Raw genomic sequence first — 23,049 nt, 5'->3', positions numbered from 1 at the left:
ACAGTGGGAATAACTACACTGTTTGTATTCTACCATATTCCCAGTCACCTTGCCATGGTTAAAAGCGAAGGTTTCTCTTTTAGTTTTACGCGAATACTGCCATCTATCCATGGTTTTTGGTTTGGGTAGGTTTTAATAGTCGCAGTGGGAACAACATCCCCTATACACTTCTTGATGAACTCAGTCACCGTGTCCGTGTATACATCAATGTTATTCTTAGAGGCAACCCGCAACATATCTCATGATCAAAACAATGTTGAAGCATGGATTCCGATTGATCAGACCAGTGTTGAATAGACCTCAGCAAGGGTACTTCCTGTTTTAGTTTCTGCCTATAGGAAGGGAGGAGCAGAGTGGAGTCGTGATCTAATTTGCCGAAGGGAGGGCGGGGGAGGGCGGGGGAGGGCCTTGTACCAGTGGTCGAGTGTTTCTGAAGCATGTGTAATACAGTCAATGTGTTGATAGAATTTCGGTAGCGTTTTCCTCAACTTTGTTTTGTTAAAATCCGAAGCTACAATAAATGCGACCTCAGAATATGTGGTTTACAGCTTGCACAAAGTCCAGTGTAGTTCTGTTTGTAGACCAGATAGATCTGTATACTCCTTGTAGACTATGATCAAATCAAATTGTATTTGTCACATATACAACAATACAACAGTTGTAGACCTTACAGTGAAATGCTTACTTACAAGGCCTTAACCAACAATGCAGCTAAAAAAATACCCCCAAAAATACGAATAAGAAAAAAAGTAACAAATAATTAAAGAGCAGCAGTAAAATAACAATAGCAAGGCTATATACAGGGGGTACCGGTACCGAGTCAATGTGCGGGGGCACCAGTTAGTCGATGTAATTGAGGTAATATGTACATGTAGGTAGAGTTATTAAAGTGACTATGCATAGATAATAACAGAGAGTAGCAGCAGCGTAAAATGGGGGGGGGGATGGGGGGGCAATGCAAATAGTCCAGGTAGCCATTTGATTAGATGTTCAGGAGTCTTATGGCTTGCAGGTAGAAGCTGTTTAGAAGCCTCTTGGACCTAGACTTGGCACTCCGGTACCGCTTGCCATGCGGTAGCAGCGAGAACATTCTATGACTAGGGTGGCTGGAGTCTTTGACAATATTTAGGGCCTTCCTCTGACACTGCCTAGTATAGAGGTCCTGGACGGCAGGAAGCTTGACCCCAGTGATGTACTGGGCCGCACACACTACCCTCTGTAGTGCCTTGCGGTCGAAAGCCGAGCAGTTGCCATACCAGGCAGTGACGCAACCAGTCAGGATGCTCTCGATGGTGCAGTTGTAGAACCTTTTGAGGATCTGAGGACACATGCCAAATCTTTTCAGTCTCCTGAGTGGGAATACGTTTTTGTTGTGCCCTCTTCACGACTGTCTTGGTGTGCTTGGACCATGATAGTTTGTTGGTGATGTGGATACCAAGAAACTTGAAGCTCTCAACCTGCTCCACTACAGCCCCGTCGATGAGAATGGGGGCATGCTCGGTCCTCCTTTTCCTGTAGTCCACAATCATCTCCTTTGTCTTGATCATGTTGAGGGAGAGGTTGTTGTCCTGGCACCACACTGCCAGGTCTCTGACCTCCTCCCTATAGGCTGTCTCGTCGTTGTCGGTGATCAGTCTTACCACTGTTGTGTCATCAGAAAACTTCATGATGGTGTTGGAGTCGTGCCTTGCCGTGCAGTCATGAGTGAACAGGGAGTACAGGAGGGAACTGACCACGCACCCCTGAGGGTGTGTTGAGGATCAGCGTGGCGGTTGTGTTGTTACCTACCCTTACCATTTGGGGGCGGCCCGTCAGGAAGTCCAGTATCCAGTTGCAGAGGGAGGTGTTTAGTCCCAGGGTCCTTAGGGTCCTTAGCTTATGATGCGATGTGAATGGATTGTATTCATTCTCCTGCCTCACTGCACCAAAATTGCTGAGTGAGTCACTAGTGCACGACAATAATTTTACATATAAGTTGCCAATATCGCTTGTGTTTTACGTCTGTGGACTGCAAAGGAGACTGTAGCCTGATCCACCCTGCTCTAAACTAGCTTCTCCTAAAAAAGAGGGCTTACATTTTTCCTCAGGGACTCAATAAACATCCTACAGTGTATAGCTTTGTAATGCACACACTCAATACAGATATCCAATAAAGATCATAAATCCTAGTAATAGAGATGGCAGCTGTATGATATGTGAGGTTTCAGAGGGGGGAAAACAAGCTTCAATTAGAATTCAGCCGGGCCATGCAGAGGAGTACCGGGAGTTCAGACAAATATTGGTTTTGTGTCAAAAAGCCACTTAAAAGTTAGATGTGTTAATCTTGTTGCTAATGGCCCTCTGAACATCTCCTTAATATTCTCCCCCCAGTCTCCTCAAACAGAGGTTGTCCCCACAAGGTTAATTAGTAGTGGATCCCCTGACATTCTCAAAGCGATGAGGGCTTCAATGGAGGAGGTACATACCTCCACACAACACTGGCAAACAAGGTTAATGGGCCTCCAAAATCTCTCTCTCTCACCCGCATTCATCTACATACAGTGTGTTACTTTTTACTAGTGTTTGTAATTAACACGATTGAGGTGTGTCTGGGGCAATTATGCCCGTTGATAAGATATAAAAAGCATTTTAGCCAAGACACAGCAACAATATGACAAGCCTGTAAATCATAGGTGTTTTTTTATCTTGTTCCCACTACATTAGTGAATAACTAATTGACTTGCTTGTGTAATTACATGACCAAAATGATATAGAGCACTATTGGGTCACATATGAAAATTAATCAGCATTGCTGTGGTCACACATAATAAATGTTTAAAAGAAAACATGCCTCAGAAAGATTTTTCTATTCATGCCTAATTCAGGCCATGTTTTTGATGTAACTGATTGTGAAGTAGCTGTTGTATTTGCCAAACATACCCTCGAGAGAGACAGCAGCAGAGTACATAAGCAGCTATTCTGAGAAAAACACACAGAGACATCCCTCACAAAGGTACAGTTGAAGTCGGAAGTTTACATACACTAAGTTGACTGTGCCTTTAAACAGGTTGGAAAATTCCAGAAAATGATGTCATGGCTTTAGAAGCTTCTGATAAGCTAATTGACATCATTTGAGTCAATTGGAGGCTTATCTGTGGATGTATGTCAAGGCCTACCTTCAAACTCAGTGCCTCTTTGCTTGACATCATGGGAATATCAAAGAAATCAGCCAAGACCTCCGAAAAAAAAGGTTCATCCTTGGGAGCAATTTCCAAACGCCTGAAGGTACCACGTTCATCTGTACAAACAATAGTACGCAAGTATAAACACCATGGGACCACGCAGCCGTCATTCCGCTCAGGAAGGAGACGCGTTCTGTCTCCTAGAGATGAACGTACTTTGGTGCGAAAAGTACAAATCAATCCCAGAACAAAAGCAAAGGACCTTGTGAAGATGCTGGAGGAAACAGGTACAAAAGTATCTATATCCTCAGTAAAATTAGTTCTATATCTACATAACCTGAAAGGTCGCTCAGCAAGGAAGAAGCCACTGCTCCAAAACTGCCATAAAAAAAGCCAGACTACAGTTTGCAACTGCACATGTGGACAAAGATGGTACTTTTTGGAGAAATGTCTTCTGGTCTGATGAAACAAAAATAGAACTGTTTGGCCATAATGACCATTGTTATGTTTGGAGGAAAAAGGGGAGGCTTGCAAGCCGAAGAGCACCATCCCAACCGTGAAGGACAGGGGTGGCAGCATCATGTTGTGGGGGTGCTTTGCTGCAGAAGGGACTGGTGCTTGGTCGCAAATGGGTCTTCCAAATGGACAATGACCCCAATCATACTTCCAAAGTTGTGGCAAAATGGCTTAAGAACAACAAAGTCAAGGTATTGCCATCACAAAGCCCTGACCTCAATCCTATAGAAAATCTGTGGGCAGAACTGAAAAAGCGTGTGCGAGCACGGAGGCCTACAAACCTGACTCAATTACACCAGCTCTGTAAGGAGGAATGGGCCAGAATTCACCCAACTTATTGTGGGAAGCTCGTGGAAGGCTACCCAAAACGTTTGACCCAAGTTAAACAATTTAAAGGCAATGCTATCAAATTCGAATTGAGTGTATGTGGACTTCGAGACCCACTACGAATGTGATGAAAGAAATAAAAGCTGAAATAAATCATTCTCTCCACTATTATTCTGACATTTCATATTCTTAAAATAATGTGGTGATCCTAGTTGACCAAAGACAGGGAATTTTTACTAGGATTAATTGTCAAGAATTGTGAAAAACTGAGTTCAAATGTATTTGGCTAAGGTGTATGTAAACTTCTGACTTCAACTGTATCTGTGTCACGAATGACTTTACATCAAGAGTCACACTTCAAAACTGACCTTGAATAAAGGGTGTTTTCCCTGTTTCCCCAGAGTATATAGGATCACAGCACTAAGTATCATGTGACCCCATGTGTCCTCACTCCTCCCCTAGCTCCACTGTGATCTCTGTAGGCACGGCATGATTTATCACACCAATATCCCCCTCACCACTGCCCTGATTGCTTTGATAACTTTATTGACATTACTTCAGATCCCACGGAACGCACAGGTCCCATGACTTTTTCAAGGGTGTCCCGGGACTACATGGACTTAAATGATAATCAACCTCAAGCATGTGCCTGGAGTTTTATGTGCCTCTATCATGTTGACTATTTATGTATTCAGCACAGTGGCCCAACTCCAGTATCTCTCTCTTCTCTCCTCCCTCCAGCTCCTCATCCTCAGTGCTATTCCCCCAGAGAGAGGAGGATAAGAGAAATCCAGCTGCTTCTCTGAGGTCACAGGCAGAACTGTAGCTGATGTGGCAGAGGTTTGTAAGGGAATGAAAAGGAGAAGAGGAGCAGCTAAGAGTTTTAAGTATGACCCAGTCCTCCTTTGGAGATGAAGGTGGCACAGCGTGCAGTGTGGAGCTTGAGAAGAATTTGGCTTTCTGACTCTCTCATATGCACATCTAAGCCCTTTCCAGTCTCTGCTGGTCTGGCCTGGCAGTCAGTGCATACAGCAGGTGCTGTGTTTGGTATTGGTTATGAGATTCCAGCTCCCCAGACAGTGCAGTGAGGCATGCAGTGTGTGATATTCAAGACTGAAATGAAACAGGGGCCGCTTTTGAGGCAGAAAATCAGATGTAACATTTGTATCGTAGTGTTTATTTTGTAACGTTTGTTTAATGTGTTTGTTTGAATGAATAAAGCAAGCCACATTAACAGATTGAACACTCCTATGTGTTAGATACCTCTATTTCAAAACATGTTGTCAGCCTAAGGCTTGTGAAATGTTGCAAATTTATATAGATTCTTAAAATACCTACAGATTTTTAAACACGTTCTCTCACCAGCAAACTTTAAATGTTTTACATTTTAGCTGTGATAATTATTTAATCAAGATAAATCTTCAACAATTCCCCATACAGACCCTTCATGTTATTCCTCTAATAAAAATGAATGCCCCCAGCTGAGTGGATAGCTATCTCTGATTTCAGGCTCTGGGAAGGATGTGCAGGTTGTGTAGGGTTTTTGTACTGACTCAAACCTCTTTAGCGCAATTGATAGAGCATGGCTCCTGCAACTCCAGGATGGTGGATTCAATTTCCGTGGCCACCTATGTATAAAAAAAAGTATGCAGACATGACTGTACGTCGCTGTGGAGAAAAGTGTCTGCTAAATGTTAAATATTGTACATGTTCACTCCAAATACAACATGTAGGCACATACTTGCTTTTTACACCACATACTTGCTTTTTACAGTACCAGTCAAAAGTTTGGGAACACTACTCATTCAAGTTTTGTTTTTATTTGTACAATTTTCTACATTGTAGAATAATATCGAAGACATGAAAACTATTAAATAACACATATGGAATCATGTAGTAACCAAAAAAGTACGAAACAAATCAAAATCAATTTTATATTTGAGATTCTTCAAAGTAGCCACCCTTTGCCTTGATGACAGCTGTGCACACTCTTGGCATTCTCTCAACCAGTGTCATAAGTTAGTCACCTGGAATGCATTTCAATTAACAGGTGTGCCTTGGTAAAAGTTAATTTATGGAATTTCTTTCCTTCTCAATGCGCTTGAGTCAACCTGTTGTGTTGTGACAAGGTAGGGGTGATGTACAGAAGATGGCCATATTTAAATAAAAAAACAAGTCCATATTATGGCAAGAACAGCTCAAATAAGCAAAGAGAAACAACAGTCCATTATTACTTTAAGTCCCGAAGGGCAGTCAATCTGGAAAATGTCAAGAACTATGAAAGTTTCTTCAAGTGCAGTCGCAAAAACCATCAAGTGCTATGATGAAACGGTTCTCCACAACAAAGGAAGACTCAGAGTTACCACTGCTGCAGTGGATAAGTACATTAGAGTTTACTGCACCTCAGATTGCAGCCCAAATAAATGCTTCACAGAGTTCAAGTAATAGACACATCTCAACATCAACTGTTCAGGGGAGACTGTGTGAATCAGGCCTTCATGGTCGAATTGCTGCAAAGAAACCACTACTAAAGGACACTGATAACAAGAAGAGACTTACTTGGGTCAATAGATATCAGCAATGGACAATAGACTGGTGAAAATCTTTCCTTTGGTCTGATGAGTCCAAATGTGAGATTTTTGGTTCCATCCGCCGTGTCTTTGTGAGACGCAGAGTAGGTGAATGGATGATGTCTGCATGTGTGGTTCCCACCGTTAAGCATGGAGGAGGAGGTGTGATGGTGTGGGGGTGCTTTGCTGGTGACACTGTCGGTGATTTATTTAGAATTCAAGGCACACTTAATTAGCATGGCTACCACAGCATTCTGCAGCAATACACCATCCCATCTGGTTTGAGCTTAGTAGGACTATCACTTGTTTTTCAACAGGACAATGTCCCAACACCTCCCAGGCTGTGTAAGGGCTATTTGACCAAGAAGGGGAGTGATGGAGTGCTGCATCAGATGACCTTGCCTCGACAATCACCCGACCTCAACCCAATTGAGATGGTTTGGGATGAGTTGGACCGCAGAGTGAAGGAAAAGCATATGTGGGAACTCCTTCAAGACTGCATTCCAGGTGAAGCTGGTTGAGGGAATGCCAAAAGTGTGCAAAGTTTCATCAAGGCAAAAGGTGACTACTTTGAAGAATCTCAAATATACAATATATTTTGATTTGTTTAACACTTTCTTGGTTACTACATGATTCCATACGTGTTATTTCATAGTTTTGATGTCTTCACCATTATTGTACAATGTAGAAAATAGTAAAAATAAAGAAAATCCCTTGAATGAGTAGGTGTGTCTGTCACGCCTTGATCTCTTTCACCTGTCTTTGTGCTTGTCTCCACCCCCTCCAGGTGTCACCCATCTTCCCCATTATCCCCTGGGTACTTATACCTGTGTTCTCTGTTTGTCTGTTGCCAGTTCGTCTTGTTTGTCAAGTCAACCAGCGGTTTGTCTCAGCTCCCTCTTTTCCTCAGTCTCTCTTTTCTCGCCCTCCTGGTTTTGATCTTTGCCTGTCCTGACTCTGAGCCCGCCTGCCTGACCCCTCTGCCTGCCACTGAGCCTGCCTGCTATCCTGAACCTTTGCCCCACAACTCTGGATTATCGTCCCATGCCTGCCTTGACCTGTCATTTGCCTGTCCCTGTTGCTGTAATCAACATTGTCACTTGAACACAGTCTGCATTTGTGTCTTACCTGAAACGTGATAGTGTCCAAACTTTGACTGGAAATGTTGGTCCAAAGCAAACAAACAGAAAGTCATTTGTACACCCAGGAAAATAAAATGGTATAGCTAGACAGTTTTAATATGACTGTATTTATGACTATTGCCATATTATTAGGGTTACAGATATACTAGCGTGGAGAGCTGGGGGGGAGGACTTAGACTCATATATAAACATTGATTTGACACTGGGGGCACTAGAGTGGGACAAAAAAGATGATTAATTATGTTTGCGTTCTATCATATGAAAAGATGTGCTGAGCACAGAATGACCATGCATTCTGATCTCCATCATGGGTCATAATGGTATCTCTCTCCCATTTTAATTTCCTCTTCAGGCAGAAGGTTTACGTTCGCTGTGACTAAGCTCCTAGATTCCCTGCCCGTTGACTCAGCAGTTAAGTGCATTAATTCCCCATCTCTCTGACTCATTTGGTATTCTGGCGGATAGAAAACAAGGACTTCCTGTGGCTGCCTAATGCTACATAAAGCTGTGAGCAAACATACGATAAAACTGAGTGTGAAAGCGGGGTTTTGACAGGGATAACAGCACAGTAACAAGACCGGCAGCCATTTTGAAACTCTGTCCCTGAGTGTATCATATACTACATTCAAAGAGGCACCATTGCACATCCAAATCATTGAGAGTGTGCCTCACAATGTCTTTCTTTTTCAGATAGGGAGACAGAGTGCAGGCATAGGAGTGGGGAGTTAATGAACTGAAATTAGCCTATTTGCATTGAGCCAGAGGAGAGTGGCTGGGGCCTTTAATGTGAGCAGGGTGAATCTAAAAAGAAGAAGCAAAGACTTAAGATCCTATCTCTCAGGATGGAAAAGCTTTTTCAGGGATGCCCATAGGGCCCAAGGCTGTTCAGGCTGAGACTCAGCCTGTGAGGAGAGAGATGGAAGGAGGATTATTCAGTTGGCCCTCTCTCTTTTATAGTCGGTGATACGCCACACCAAGCAGCCCATTTAATGAGACGGCACCGCCTAGCTGTCAGTGTCTCATTGACTTATGAAGAGGGCCCCGGGACGTTCATCATTAGCACCGAGCAGAACTCAGGGTTCAAACTCGCTGGCGAAAAATGGGGTTAACAGACTGATCAGAGAGAGGAGAAAAAGAAAGAGCGAGACAGAGAGACAGACAGACAGAGACCGAGAGAGGGACAGACAGAAACAGAGACAGGAAGACAGAGAGAGGCAATGGAGACCAGATTCCACTGGGCAGGCCCTGAGATCTCAGTCCCATGCAGTGAGCCCTGTGGGTTGGTAGTGAAGCCCTGCTGTTACATAAGTGTGAGGGAAGGGTGAGCAGACCACACAGCCTTCTGGGATCTGTGGCTCTCCTCTTCGTGCCTATGGCCTGCTGAGTGGAAATTGGCTTTGTATTATGGAGGAAAACCACAAAACACTTGCGGTGCCTCCCTGGACTCTCTTATGGGAATAGTGGTGGGAGCGAGGGAGATCAGATGTGCGACATCATTATCTCCCTCTTAGAGTAACGCTGAACATGGTTGTAGAAGAGACCAGAGGTGTTAATGAGGTTGGACATAAACAGGAGCTGCATAGAAGTTTCAGTGCTGTTTCTAATGAATATAAAGCTAGAGAAAATGTATCCTTCGCTGACTAATTAAAGCTGTATGTCTGGGACTCACATCATTATCTACATTGTGAATGAAATCACTGCATTTCATTTGAGAGATTGTGTCCTATTGTTCTAAGCCCACAAGTTCCTTTACTTCCCCTGTCCATCTATTCTATCCTTCTTTCCTTTCAAATCAAATCACATTTTTATTTGTCACATGCGCCGAATGCTTACTTACAAGCCCTTAACCAACAATGGAGTTTTAAGAAAATACATTAAAAAAAGTAAGAGATAAGAATAACAAATAATTCAAGAGCAACAGTAAATAACAATAGCGGGGCTATATACAGCGGGTACCGGTACAGAGTCAATGTGTCAATGTGTCCGTTCATCCATTCTTCCTTTGATGCCAAGTAAAATAATCTGCACATCATCTCAATGCAAATATCACACCATACCTGTACCATCTTATCTCTTAAAGGTAAGTATAACTTTCATAACAATCAGAGAGTGTATAATGTTTTTTATGTTAGAATAAAAACACTATGGAATGACATTGAGGAAGTTATCACATTGACATGTTACATTGTCCATGTCTGAATGTTCTCTTTTTACACCCCAGGAACAATGAGGGACCTGCAACGGGGTGTTGAGATGAAGGCAAGAAGCCTGTGTAGCATGCAGCCACAAATTGGAATGTGTGTTATGGAAAGAGTGACACTCTGCTACGAATTATGATAACCAGTAACAGATTTGTCACCTATACTAATTCCAAAGTAACTGCTAAAGTATAAACAGATTGTAAATCAGGAATACAACAAGCCACATTTCTTTCCCGCCAGGGACAAAATACACATTTGCTTGTTCTGTGAGAGAGAACATCATCTTAAAATGAAAAAAATGTAATTGCATGAGTCAGACACGTTGGTATTCTGAAAGGCATGACCATCCGGATGAGAAGGAAAACCATAATGCCTGTTAATCACTCTGGTTGATTTGATCTGTTATTGAAATTTTATAGCCTACTGAGTTGAAGATTCCAATTTCACGACAACAATGCATTGATACTATGGGACAGGGATTTTCATACATTAGGCACAATTTGTTGACAGAATCAAATATTGTGCAGAGCCAGCACCTTTACTTCATTTTTGCTCTTGTCTTGGTTATAAATTAGAGAAAGGCCAGAACACCCAGAGAATATTTTACTTTACGGAATATGGATCACTGACTATTAAAAGCGCTTCCCAAATGAGAGAGGTTGGTTGGCAATGCAAAGAATAGAATAAACAGGAAGCAAATTCACCTCATTTGCCGTTATAACATTTCCCACATTTGTACATGTCAAAAGTGGAATTCATTTTCACAGCCGAACAGCTTTGTTTATTTGACCGAAACAGGGCTGGAGAACACACACTCATCTTTTTTTCGAGAGGTGCTTCATCACCTTCTCCTCCCCTCTGTCTCGCCCTCCCTCGTCTGCTGCTGACACTGATCATTTCTAAGCGTGTGTCTCTCTCACTCTCTGTCATAATCACTGCTCTTTATGATCACTTTGCCCTCTCTGCCCTTTAAAGATGTCAGGGTAATGAGTGCTCTGGAGGACTGGGTGAGTGGGTTATTTAGCTATTCAGTCGAGCTCACACAATCCTTGTCTACTGAGGAGAGTGGCAGCTTGGTGCAGCACTGAATACACAAGGTCATTAAAGTGAAATGAGCTGGAGGCTCAAAACAGATGAGATACCAATCTGGGCACGGGGGTAGAAGTAACATAGTAAAGGTAAATCTGTCTCCTTCCATTTAGCATGGTATTTTACGTTTAATATGGTATGTATTAATTTGTGGATCCATTTCATCTGATATGTTATAAATTACAATTCGTATGATATGTTACAAATTACAAGTTCTTGTGGCTAACGTTAGCTAGGTGGCTAACATTATCTAGGCTAGGGGTTGGGGTTAGAGGTTAAGGTTAGGGTTAAGGTTAGGGTTAAGGATAAGGTTAGGGTTAGGGGAAGAGTTCACTAACATGCTAAGTAGTTGCAAAGTAGCTGAAAAGTAGTAAGTAGTTGCAATGTTGCTAATTAGATAAAATGCTCAAGTTGTTTGTGATGTGATTCGAACATGCAACCTTTGGGTTGTTAGACATTTGCATTATACGCCTGACCAACCTCCTTCCTTTTGTTATTGCTTCAGTAACCTTCTGTCTTATTTAACCATACCAAAAGTAACATATCATACTCATTTGAGTGTGACAGATTTACATTTACTATGTTACGTCTAGTCAATGAGACCAGGCTGAAGATACACCTTTGACAATGTGCATGTTCTCTATTAACTTCACTCATCTTTCTGCCCCTGTAATTTACTGTCCAGTAATATGTGTAAATACAGGTTTCAGTGAGGGAGGACTGTTTGCACATACATTATTTGACTGAAATGGCATGGCATATGACCTGCAGATGATAGGTCTCTTTTAACAAATTAAAAGTTCTGTCTGGATTGTACTCTGAAGATGACCAGTTTCAGGAAGCTAGGCATAAGTCGCATGTCACTACTTCACAGGAGAGGAATTTGAACATATTTTTTATTTATTTATCATAATGCGGTTTTTGGTAGAAATGCCTTCTGGAACATGTGAACTTTCATGTGCCTTAATAACAAACTTGTATGCCATTTGTAAATATGAATAAAAGTGTTAAATTACGAACCTAGTAGGTTGAGCCATGGAAAAAAGTGAGGGACCTTCCCGCAATCCATGATTGGCTGAGATAATGGACGGGCTGGACATGCCAAGAGGTGGGTTCGGATTGGTCTGCCATGTATTACGCTTCTATAACATGAGCTGCTCAGTATGTGTGAATAATCCTTTCTACCGTGGATTTTATGAAAGATACAGTAGCCATCGAGAACTGTAAAAGTGTTGCCACTGCTCTCAACAACATTGCTGCCCTGAATTTAGCACAGGTTAGTGGGAAAAAGTTCTGATGGACTACTTTCTGGAGGACGATCGTGACTCTGAAAATGAATCAGACAGTGAGGAAATATCTGACTTAGGTAATAACAGTTTCATTGAAGCAGACAATGTCGAGTCTTCTGATGACAGTGATGGGGAAGAAACGGTGATCAACAGTGTTGCTGTCACGATAGAAGTTGACAGAGTTTTGAAATCAGTGGAATGTCCGGTGGAAGCAGAGTATGAGAAGGAGATGGAGAAAAGTCTGGAATTTGACTGCATCCGTGACAGAGAGGGAGAAAGATCTGATGATTCTTATGGCATTGCACAAGGTCAGTGTGAACCGGAGTAACTTGACACAATGGGTCTAGCAAGCTGTACAAACAAAACGGTAACAACACAGGATGTCTTACTTAGTTAAAGGGGGACAATCACAGACTACAAAAAGAAAATCAGCCATGTAACGGACACCGACGTCTTGCTTCCAGACAAACTAAACACCTTCTTTGCCCGCTTTGACAATAATACAGTGCCACCAACGCACTGCCATCTCTCCCTATCCCATTCTGCTGTCCCCACATGCTTCAAGATGGCCACCTTTGTTCCTGTACCCAAGAGGGGCAAGGTAACTGAACTGAATGACCATCGCCCCATAGCGCTCACTCCTGTCATCATGAAGTGCTTTGAGAGACAACACTGGGGCCCCACAAGGGTGCGTGATCAGCCCCCTCCTGTACTCTCTGTTCACCCATGACTGCGTGGCCATGCACGCCTCCAACTCAATCAACAAGTTTGCAGACGACACAACAGTAGTAGGCCTGATCACCAACAACGACAAGACAGCCTATAGGGAGTGAGGACACTCGGAGTGTGGTGTCAGGAAAACAACCTCTCACTCAACGTCAACAAAACAAAGGAGATGATCGTGGACTTCAGGAAACCGCAGAGGGAGCTCCCCCCTATCCACATTGACGGGATAGCAGTGGAGAAGGTGGAAAGTTTTAAGTTCCTCTGCGTACACATCACGGACAAACTGAAATGGGCCACCCAAACAGACAGTGTGGTGATGAAGGCTCAACAGCGCCTCTTCAACCTCAGGAGGCTGAAGAAATTTGTCTTGTCACATAAAACTTTTACATATGCACAATTAAGAGCATCCTGTCGTGCTGTATCACCGCCTGGTACGGCAACTGCACCGCTCACAACCGCAAGGCTCTCCAGAGGGTGATGCGGTCTGCACAACGCATCACCAGGGGCAAACTACCTGCCCTCCATTACACCTACAACACCTGATGTCACAGGAAGGCCAAAAAGATCATCAAGGACAAGAACCACCCGAGCCACTGCCTGTTCACCCTGTAACCATCCAGAAGGCGAGGGCAATACAGGTGCATCAAAGCTGGGACAGAGAGACTGAAAAATAGCTTCTATCTCAAGGCCATCAGACTGTTAAATAGCCATCATTAACACAGAGATGCTACTGCCTACATACAGACCTTGAAATCATTGGCCACTCTAACAAATGGATCACTAGTCACTTTATTAATGCCACTTCAATAATGATGTTGACATAACTTGCATTACTCATCCCATATGCATATACTGCATTTTATACCATCTATTGTATCTTGCCTATGCTGCTCGGTTATTGCTCATCCATATATTTATGTGTACATATTGTTATTTTATCCCTTTACTTATATTTGTGTGTATTAGGTAGTTGTTGTGGTTTTGTTAGCTGCACTGTCGGAACTAGAATCACTAGCATTTCGCTACACTCGCAATAACATCTGCTAACCATTATATGTGACCAATAAAATGTGATTTTGCATATCTAAATATTCATATTGTCAATTGCCTAATATGCACTTTTTTCATATATGTTATCGTTGAAATGTTACATTTCTGTTTAACGACTGGTACAGTGGCATAATACATTGGTAAATCAGACAGATTGTAGTGGCGAAAATGTGGTCTTATTGTAACGCCCACTTCCGCCAGCCTTCCTATCAGCGGTCAGATTGAGCGCACGCGGTCTTTCTCTTTCCCGGTCAACATGGCGGCATCCATGGCATCACAGGCTGTAGCGAGAGGTTTACGCGGAGCAAGCGCTAAGTACTTATTTCTTGACAAATTCAAGGTACTGACATCATTTAAAATGTTGACAATAGGCTTTTCATTACGCCTTTGCTGTCACTGAGAACTCAGCAAACTCGCTGCTGTAGCCAGAACTGACAGATCAAAATTGAGAAACTGCTCGATGTAATTACCTAACCATCGATGCAATTGAAATGAAATATCTTAAAACGAAACATATTTCCATGGAAGACAACTGTTCGAACACTAGAGCACTGTCAGTAGACTTTAGTCACGAACATCATGCATGCATTCTAGCCATTGTTGTACTGCACATAGTGATTTGAGTATCAAGTTTAATTGACAGTAGTATAGAACTGCTGAATATTGAGGTAATTTGTGTGGCAGACAGCATTTTATTTGCAAGGTTAATCAACTAAAAATAATTAAATCGAGGTGCCTCAAATGAATTAAACTGTTATGGGATATTGATTGACCTCTGTTTTTCCCTGGGTAACTCACTATTCTACCTTTGACCCCAATTGACTTAAATGCTTCTATAACGGTTAATAGTAGTGTCAGCTTTCAAGATGGGGTAATGGTGCAAAGGTTGTTTCCTATTTGTACTTTAAACAGAATGTATGTAGATAAAGTTTCCCTGTTTAACTGATTGTTGCGAAATATATTTTTTTTCTCAGTTGCAACTTCAGTCAGGTCACTAGTTTATAATACACTTTGTTACATGAATCAGAATAGTTTTACATTTGGTGGATACGTTTTCTAAGAATACAAAATAGTAACGTGTTAGGCCATGAGATTGCAGAACAGCATGTCAATCAGCACACTAAGGGCAACCAGATTGAAACAAGTTGCATCATATGTACTCAAACTAGCAGAGATTGACAGATTGTCGGTGACTCTTTTAGCCTAGGCTAGTTGGACTTTTGGAGTCTCCTATGTTGACTTTTTCTTTTGTGCTTTTGCACTTTGTGCATCATGACACATGTTTTCAGAGTTATAGCAGTTTGTCAGTGACACTTAGGGGTAGAGAATAACTTGGGAGTGGATGAGGCTTGATGTCTTTGTTTACTATATCCAGACCTCCCTGATATAGATTCACACAATTACTCCAGCAGTGTTATGTAGTTGTGAGGAACATGTTTTTGAAAGGAGGATGGGTTATTTGTGGCCACAGTTTGAAGGTTGCTGAGTGCGTCATAGCAGTGACCCAGGGGAATAGTCCTATCTCCTATTGATAGATACAGAAGGCTATATTGATGTAGCTAAATGTAGGCCTAGTTCTGCAGTCTAATTCTTCTCTCTTCCAATATTAATTGACCTGAAATAGTTGTGTATGTGTTTTTCCAAGTACCCCAGCCTAATTAACCTTACTAAATAATGGAGTCTAATAATTAGCTATCATCAGAGTTTATTGCTAAAACATCATTGCTGTTATGAATCATTGTCATTAGCGTTATTGCCCTTTATCTACAGGTGAGATACATGGAGGGCACAGTTGACCTAATACCTACTTTTACCCACAGTATAGGCTAGCATCTGTCTGAAGCCCCAAACACAGTTACTGAATCACTCACCATCCCACGACTAGGCTAACACTAACAGCACTCTCCTAGCAAGCGCAGTAGACAGACCACCACCATGGGTACTTGATGCTTGAAAATCTAGTTTGGTATTCTGTGTATAGTGCTAAGTAAGCATATATTTTCATCTCGTTGGTACTGCATAATGAGACATAGCCTAGCTTTGGTAGCTAGGGACTAGCTTCATCTATCAGGAAGAGGGCTTGGGATAATGAGAAGGCACACACTGCCAAGTTGTCTTACATTGCACATCTTTATATTTTCTTAAAAGTCAAACATTTTGAAGATGATGCAAGAAACCTTAGTTTCCATGGTGTGTGTGTGTGATAAATTGGGTATTGGAGAAGGGCAATTCTCTAGTAACAGAGTGATGCTGAGACACTTGAAAATGAATGTCAAACTAAAACCAATGATTGCAAAGTTAAACAAACCATACAACTCTGTACACAAGGACTACATTTACCAATTTCCACATAACATTTTACAAACACATTTAGGCATACTTGAAAAACGGTGCAGATGCAAAGTTTGTAACAGAATGATCGTTGGCACTGTCACTCTGTTTCCAAACTTTGCATCTGTAATGTAAAGTAAATGTCTTTTTGTACAATTTTCTGTGTAAATTGTTAAGGCGTCCTTGTGCATAGTTGTATGGTTTGTTTAACGTTTTCGATTGGATATCATTAGATAGATGATCTCGTGGCAGATCTATTGTGGTATTTTCTGTTACCCTGGTGTTATTGACAACACCACTATGCCTAACTCTTGATGAAGCAGAGCTCAGACATTTTTCCTCCATATTGTATTCTAGCCCAGATGGGTACAGTGAGGGGAAAAAAGTACTTGATCCCCTGCTGATTTTGTACATTTGCCCACTGACAAAGAAATGATCAGTCTATAATTTTAATGGTAGGTTTATTTGAACAGTGAGAGACAGAATAACAACAAAAAAATCCTGAAAAACACGTCAAAAATGTTCAAAATTGATTTGCATTTTAATGAGGGAAATAAGTATTTGACCCCCTCTCAATCAGAAAGATTTCTGGCTCCCAGGTGTCTTTTATACAGGTAACGAGCTGAGATTAGGAGCACACTCTTAACCTGTTGAGGACAGACGTTCCGCTAGCGGAACCCCGTTCCGCCTACGGAACCCCTAGCCAACAGCCAATGGCATCGCACGGGGCGAAATACAAAACCAACTAAAATACCACAATTCAATTTTCTCAAACAATCAACTATTTTACACCATTTTAAAGATAAGACTCTCGTTAATCTAACCACATTGTCCGATTTCAAAAAGGCTTTACAGCGAAAGCAAAACATTAGATTATGTTAGGAGAGTACATAGACACAAATAATCACACAGCCATTTTCCAAGCAAGCATTTATGTCACATAAACCCAAACCACAGCTAAATGGAGCACTAACCTTTGATGATCTTCATCAGATGACACTCCTAGGACATTGTTATACAATACATGCATGTTTTGTTCAATCAAGTTCATATTTATATCAAAAAACAGCTTTTTACATTAGCATGTGATGTTCAGAACTAGCATACCCACCGAAAACTTCCGGTGAATTTACTAAATTACTCATGATAAACGTTGACAAAATACATAACAATTATTTTAAGAATTATAGATACAGAACTCCTTTATGCAATCGCTATGTCCGATTTTAAAATAGCTTTTCGGCGAAAGCACATTTTGCAATATTCTGAATACATAGCTCGGCCATCACAGGCTAGCTAATTTGACACCCACCAAGTTTGGGGCTCACTAAACTCAGAATTACTATTAGAAAAATTGGATTACCTTTGCTGTTCTTCGTCAGAATGCACTCCCAGGACTTCTACTTCAACAACAAATGTTGTTTTGGTTCCAAATAATCCATAGTTATATCCAAATACCGCCGTTTTGTTCGTGCGTTCAGGTCACTATCCGAAGGGTGACGCGTGAGCGCATTTTGTCACAAAAAAATTCAAAATATTCCATTACCGTACTTAGAAGCATGTCAAACGCTGTTTAAAATACATTTTTATGCTATTTTTTTCATAAAATAGCGATAATATTCCAACCGGGCAACGTTGTATTCATTCAAAGGCTGAAAGAAGAAAATTGAGAAGTCTTGTGACCGCGCATCTCCAGTCTCACTGTCCCCAGGCTGACCACTCACAAACAGAGCTGCTGTACTTTGCCCAGAGACAGCAGACACCCCATTCCACTTCCTGGCGGCTTTAGAGAGCCAATGGAAGCCTTAGAAAGTGTCACGTTACAGCACAGATGCTGTAATGTCGATAGAGATGCAACAGAAGGACAACAAATTGTCAGGCAGGGCACTTCCTGTATGGAATCTTCTCAGGTTTTGGCCTGCCATATGAGTTCTGTTATATTCACAGACACCATTCAAACAGTTTTAGAAACTTTAGAGTGTTTTCTATCCACATCTACTAATTATATGCATATGCTAGTTTCTGGGCAGGAGTAGTAACCAGATTAAATCGGGTATGTTTTTTATCCGGCCGTGAAAATACTGCCGTCTTTCCCAAAGAAGTTAAAAGTAGTGCTCCTAATCTCAGCTTGTTACCTGTATAAAAGACACCTGTCCACAGAAGCAATCAATCAATCAGATTCCAAACTCTCCACCATGGCCAAGACCAAAGAGCTCTCCAAGGATGTCAGGGACAAGATTGTAGACCTACACAAGGCTGGAATGGGCTACAAGACCATCGCCAAGCAGCTTGGTGAGAAGGTGACAACAGTTGGTGCGATTATTCGCAAATGGAAGAAACACAAAATAACTGTCAATCTCCCTTGGCCTGAGGCTCCATGCAAGATCTCACCTCGTGGAGTTGCAATGATCATGAGAACGGTGAGGAATCAGCCCAGAACTACACGGGAGGATCTTGTCAATGATCTCAAGGCAGCTGGGAACATAGTCACCAAGAAAACAATTGGTAACACACTACGCCGTGAAGGACTGAAAATCCTGCAGCGCCCGCAAGGTCCCCCTGCTCAAGAAAGCATATATACATGCCCGTCTGAAGTTTGCAAATGAACATCTGAATGATTCAGAGGACAACTGGGTGAAAGTGTTGTGGTCAGATGAGACCAAAATGTAGCTCTTTGGCATCAACTCAACTCGCTGTGTTTGGAGGAGGAGGAATGCTGTCTATGACCCCAAGAATACCATCCCCACCGTCAAACATGGAGGTGGAAACATTATGCTTTGGGGGTGTTTTTCTGCTAAAGGGACAGGACAACTTCACCGCATCAAAGGGACGATGGACGGGGCCATGCACCGTCAAATCTTGGGTGAGAACCTCCTTCCCTCAGCCAGGGCATTGAAAATGGGTCGTGGATGGGTATTCCAGCATGACAATGACCCAAAACACACGGCCAAGGCAACAAAGGAGTGGCTCAAGAAGAAGCACATTAAGGTCCTGGAGTGGCCTAGCCAGTCTCCAGACCTTAATCCCATAGAAAATCTGTGGAGGGAGCTGAAGGTTCGAGTTGCCAAACATCAGCCTTGATACCTTAATGACTTGGAGAAGATCTGCAAAGAGGAGTGGGACAAAATCCCTCCTGAGATGTGTGCAAACCTGGTGGCCAACTACAAGAAACGTCTGACCTCTCTGATTGCCAACAAGGGTTTTGCCACCAAGTACTAAGTCATGTTTTGCAGAGGGGTCAAATACTTATTTCCCTCATTAAAATGCAAATCAATTTATGTCAAAAATGTTATGTGTTTTTCTGGATTTTTTTGTTGTTATTCTGTCTCTCACTGTTCAAATAAACCTACCATTAAAATTATAGACTGATCATTGCTTTGTCAGTTGGCAAACGTACAAAATCAGCAGGGGATCAAATACTTTTTTCCCTCACTGTATGTTAAAAATGTCCCTCTGCTTCAGGGGTTAAATCGTCCCCACCCTCCCCAGCCTCTCTCCTTGTGTTCAGACTTCATCTACGTGCAATCCGCAGGAGCCTGGACATCTGCCAGCGTTCCAAACAATTGATCGTTTTAGTCTGTGACGGCACACATTGACTTCAGCACCACTTCTCTCCCCCCAGTGGTAAACTCATGCAGAACTTCTAATCTAAGTTTTCTGGCTGCAGCACCTGGTTTTGACACCCTCTCTCGCTCTCTTTTATGGGCCTACTGCCGAAGGGATAAGAGTAACGATCCAGGATGCTGTTGTCTGTGGCACAGTATCAGAGCCCGTGCAGGATGACTGACTGACTGGCAGGTAGTGTCACAATGGAGTCTCATCGGCTATGACAGTTGTCCGCTCCACAGGGAATTACATTTAAGATGATTTGTCAATAACAATGCGCAAGAAATCGCAATATTTCAGATGGATGGTGTATGAGGGAGAGAGGGGGGTAGGGTGTTCTCTTCTCATAAATCAAATCTCCTGAATTCTTGTCTGCACAGTGAGATAATCCTCCAGCTGTTTTTCACTGTCGCCTCACCGTGCTGAATTTGTAAACGTTTGCTGCGTTCTTTAAGGTGTCACAGCTCTCTGGCCCCATGTTGCTGCAACCCAGCGTCAGTTTGAGTAGGAAACGGCGGGGTGAGAGGAGCTCAATGAGAGACTATCCTGAATATTTTAGTGAGGGGGTGGGGACTGCGACGACTGGTTGCTGGAACTTCAAACGCCAGGCGGCTTCCCCATCTGTCTACAGCAAGAACACATTTACATTTCCTCCCAGCGAGGGATACAGTACAGTTAGCTATAACTGGATTGGAATATCATTTCGCCAAGGTTAATAGCCATTTCTGTAGCTCATAAGAGGTGTTTAGGCTTTTTCAATAATTTAGAAGGGCTGCGATCATTCTGAATTTGGCATCCTCCAAAGCAAGAATGTAATGAATTAATGCACACATCAACCCAGTCAATTCAGTTATTTTATATTGATAATAATTAAGTTTGGAGATGCTGGGAAACGTCAGCAGTTGAAATGGAAGGATGAAGAGTAATATTGTAAACACATTTTAAGGATATAGGTTACTGTAGGGCATTGACCTTGACCTAACCTATGTAACCCAGGTCCTGCACAAATCATTCCAGTGTGTGAGGAGTTCACTTTGACAGATGGATCATCCACACCTGCCTCCTCATTCTTATCTTCCCTCTAGACCCTATGACGTCTCCTATTAGCTATGATAATTGCTAACTGTCCTATCTGTGGAGACCCAGAGACTTGGGTTTGTTCTCCAGCTAAGCCTGTCTGCAGCAGATTAAGCCCTGTTGTCCCTCACATTGCAGATGAAGCAAATCTCAGTGATCTAAATCCTGTAGCCATGCTCCACTGCTCCTCTTCCTTCCCCTCATTACCACAGCACTGCTCCTGCCTCCTCTTCCTTCCCCTCTCTACCACAGCACTGCTCCTGCCTCCTCTTCCTTCCCCTCTCTACCACAGCACTGCTCCTGCTCCTCTTCCTTCCCCTCTCTACCACAGCACTGCTCCTGCCTCCTCTTCCTTCCCCTCTCTACCACAGCACTGCTCCTGCCTCCTCTTCCTTCCCCTCTTTACCACAGCACTGCTCCTGCCTCCTCTTCCTTCCCCTCATTACCACAGCACTGCTCCTGCCTCCTCTTCCTTCCCCTCTCTACCACAGCACTGCTCCTCTTCCTTCCCCTCTCTACCACAGCACTGCTCCTGCTCCTCTTCCTTCCCCTCTCTACCACAGCACTGCTCCTGCTCCTCTTCCTTCCCCTCTCTACCACAGCACTGCTCCTGCCTCCTCTTCCTTCCCCTCTTTACCACAGCACTGCTCCTGCCTCCTCTTCCTTCCCCTCTCTACCACAGCACTGCTCCTGCCTCCTCTTCCTTCCCCTCTCTACCACAGCACTGCTCCTGCCTCCTCTTCCTTCCCCTCTCTTCCACAGCACTGCTCCTGCTCCTCTTCCTTCCCCTCATTACCACAGCACTGCTCCTGCCTCCTCTTCCTTCCCCTCTCTACCACAGCACTGCTCCTGCCTCCTCTTCCTTCCCCTCTCTTCCACAGCACTGCTCCTGCTCCTCTTCCTTCCCCTCATTACCACAGCACTGCTCCTGCCTCCTCTTCCTTCCCCTCTCTACCACAGCACTGCTCCTGCCTCCTCTTCCTTCCCCTCTTTACCACAGCACTGCTCCTGCTCCTCTTCCTTCCCCTCTCTACCACAGCACTGCTCCTCCTCCTTCCCCTCTTTACCACAGCACTGCTCCTGCCTCCTCTTCCTTCCCCTCTCTACCACAGCACTGCTCCTCTTCCTTCCCCTCTCTACCACAGCACTGCTCCTGCCTCCTCTTCCTTCCCCTCTTTACCACAGCACTGATCCTGCCTCCTCTTCCTTCCCCTCTCTACCACAGCACTGCTCCTGCTCCTCTTCCTTCCCCTCTCTACCACAGCACTGCTCCTGCCTCCTCTTCCTTCCCCTCTTTACCACAGCACTGATCCTGCCTCCTCTTCCTTCCCCTCTCTACCACAGCACTGCTCCTGCTCCTCTTCCTTCCCCTCTCTACCACAGCACTGCTCCTGCCTCCTCTTCCTTCCCCTCTCTACCACAGCACTGCTCCTGCCTCCTCTTCCTTCCCCTCTCTACCACAGCACTGCTCCTGCCTCCTCTTCCTTCCCCTCTCTACCACAGCACTGCTCCTGCTCCTCTTCCTTCCCCTCTTTACCACAGCACTGCTCCTGCCTCCTCTTCCTTCCCCTCATTACCACAGCACTGCTCCTGCCTCCTCTTCCTTCCCCTCTTTACCACAGCACTGCTCCTGCCTCCTCTTCCTTCCCCTCTCTACCACAGCACTGCTCCTGCCTCCTCTTCCTTCCCCTCTCTACCACAGCACTGCTCCTGCCTCCTCTTCCTTCCCCTCTCTACCACAGCACTGCTCCTGCCTCCTCTTCCTTCCCCTCTCTACCACAGCACTGCTCCTGCCTCCTCTTCCTTCCCCTCTCTACCACAGCACTGCTCCTGCCTCCTCTTCCTTCCCCTCTCTACCACAGCACTGCTCCTGCCTCCTCTTCCTTCCCCTCTCTACCACAGCACTGCTCCTGCCTCCTCTTCCTTCCCCTCTCTACCACAGCACTGCTCCTGCCTCCTCTTCC

General features: G+C 43.6%; 1 protein-coding gene across 1 annotated transcript in view; it reads left to right on the top strand.

The window, feature by feature from the left end:
• Positions 1-14,273: 14,273 nt before the first annotated feature.
• suclg2 (succinate-CoA ligase GDP-forming subunit beta) overlaps positions 14,274-23,049 on the top strand; it is a 131,149-nt gene continuing 122,373 nt past the window's right edge. Inside the window, exon 1 of the mRNA XM_014133406.2 lies at positions 14,274-14,411. Coding sequence (XP_013988881.1) covers positions 14,328-14,411 — 84 coding nt within the window. The 5' untranslated portion in view covers positions 14,274-14,327. The remainder of the gene's footprint in view (positions 14,412-23,049) is intronic.

This window comes from Salmo salar, chromosome ssa12 (genome assembly GCF_905237065.1).
Source record: "Salmo salar chromosome ssa12, Ssal_v3.1, whole genome shotgun sequence".
NCBI lineage: Eukaryota > Metazoa > Chordata > Actinopteri > Salmoniformes > Salmonidae > Salmo > Salmo salar.
This window is presented reverse-complemented; position numbering and strand designations above follow the sequence as displayed.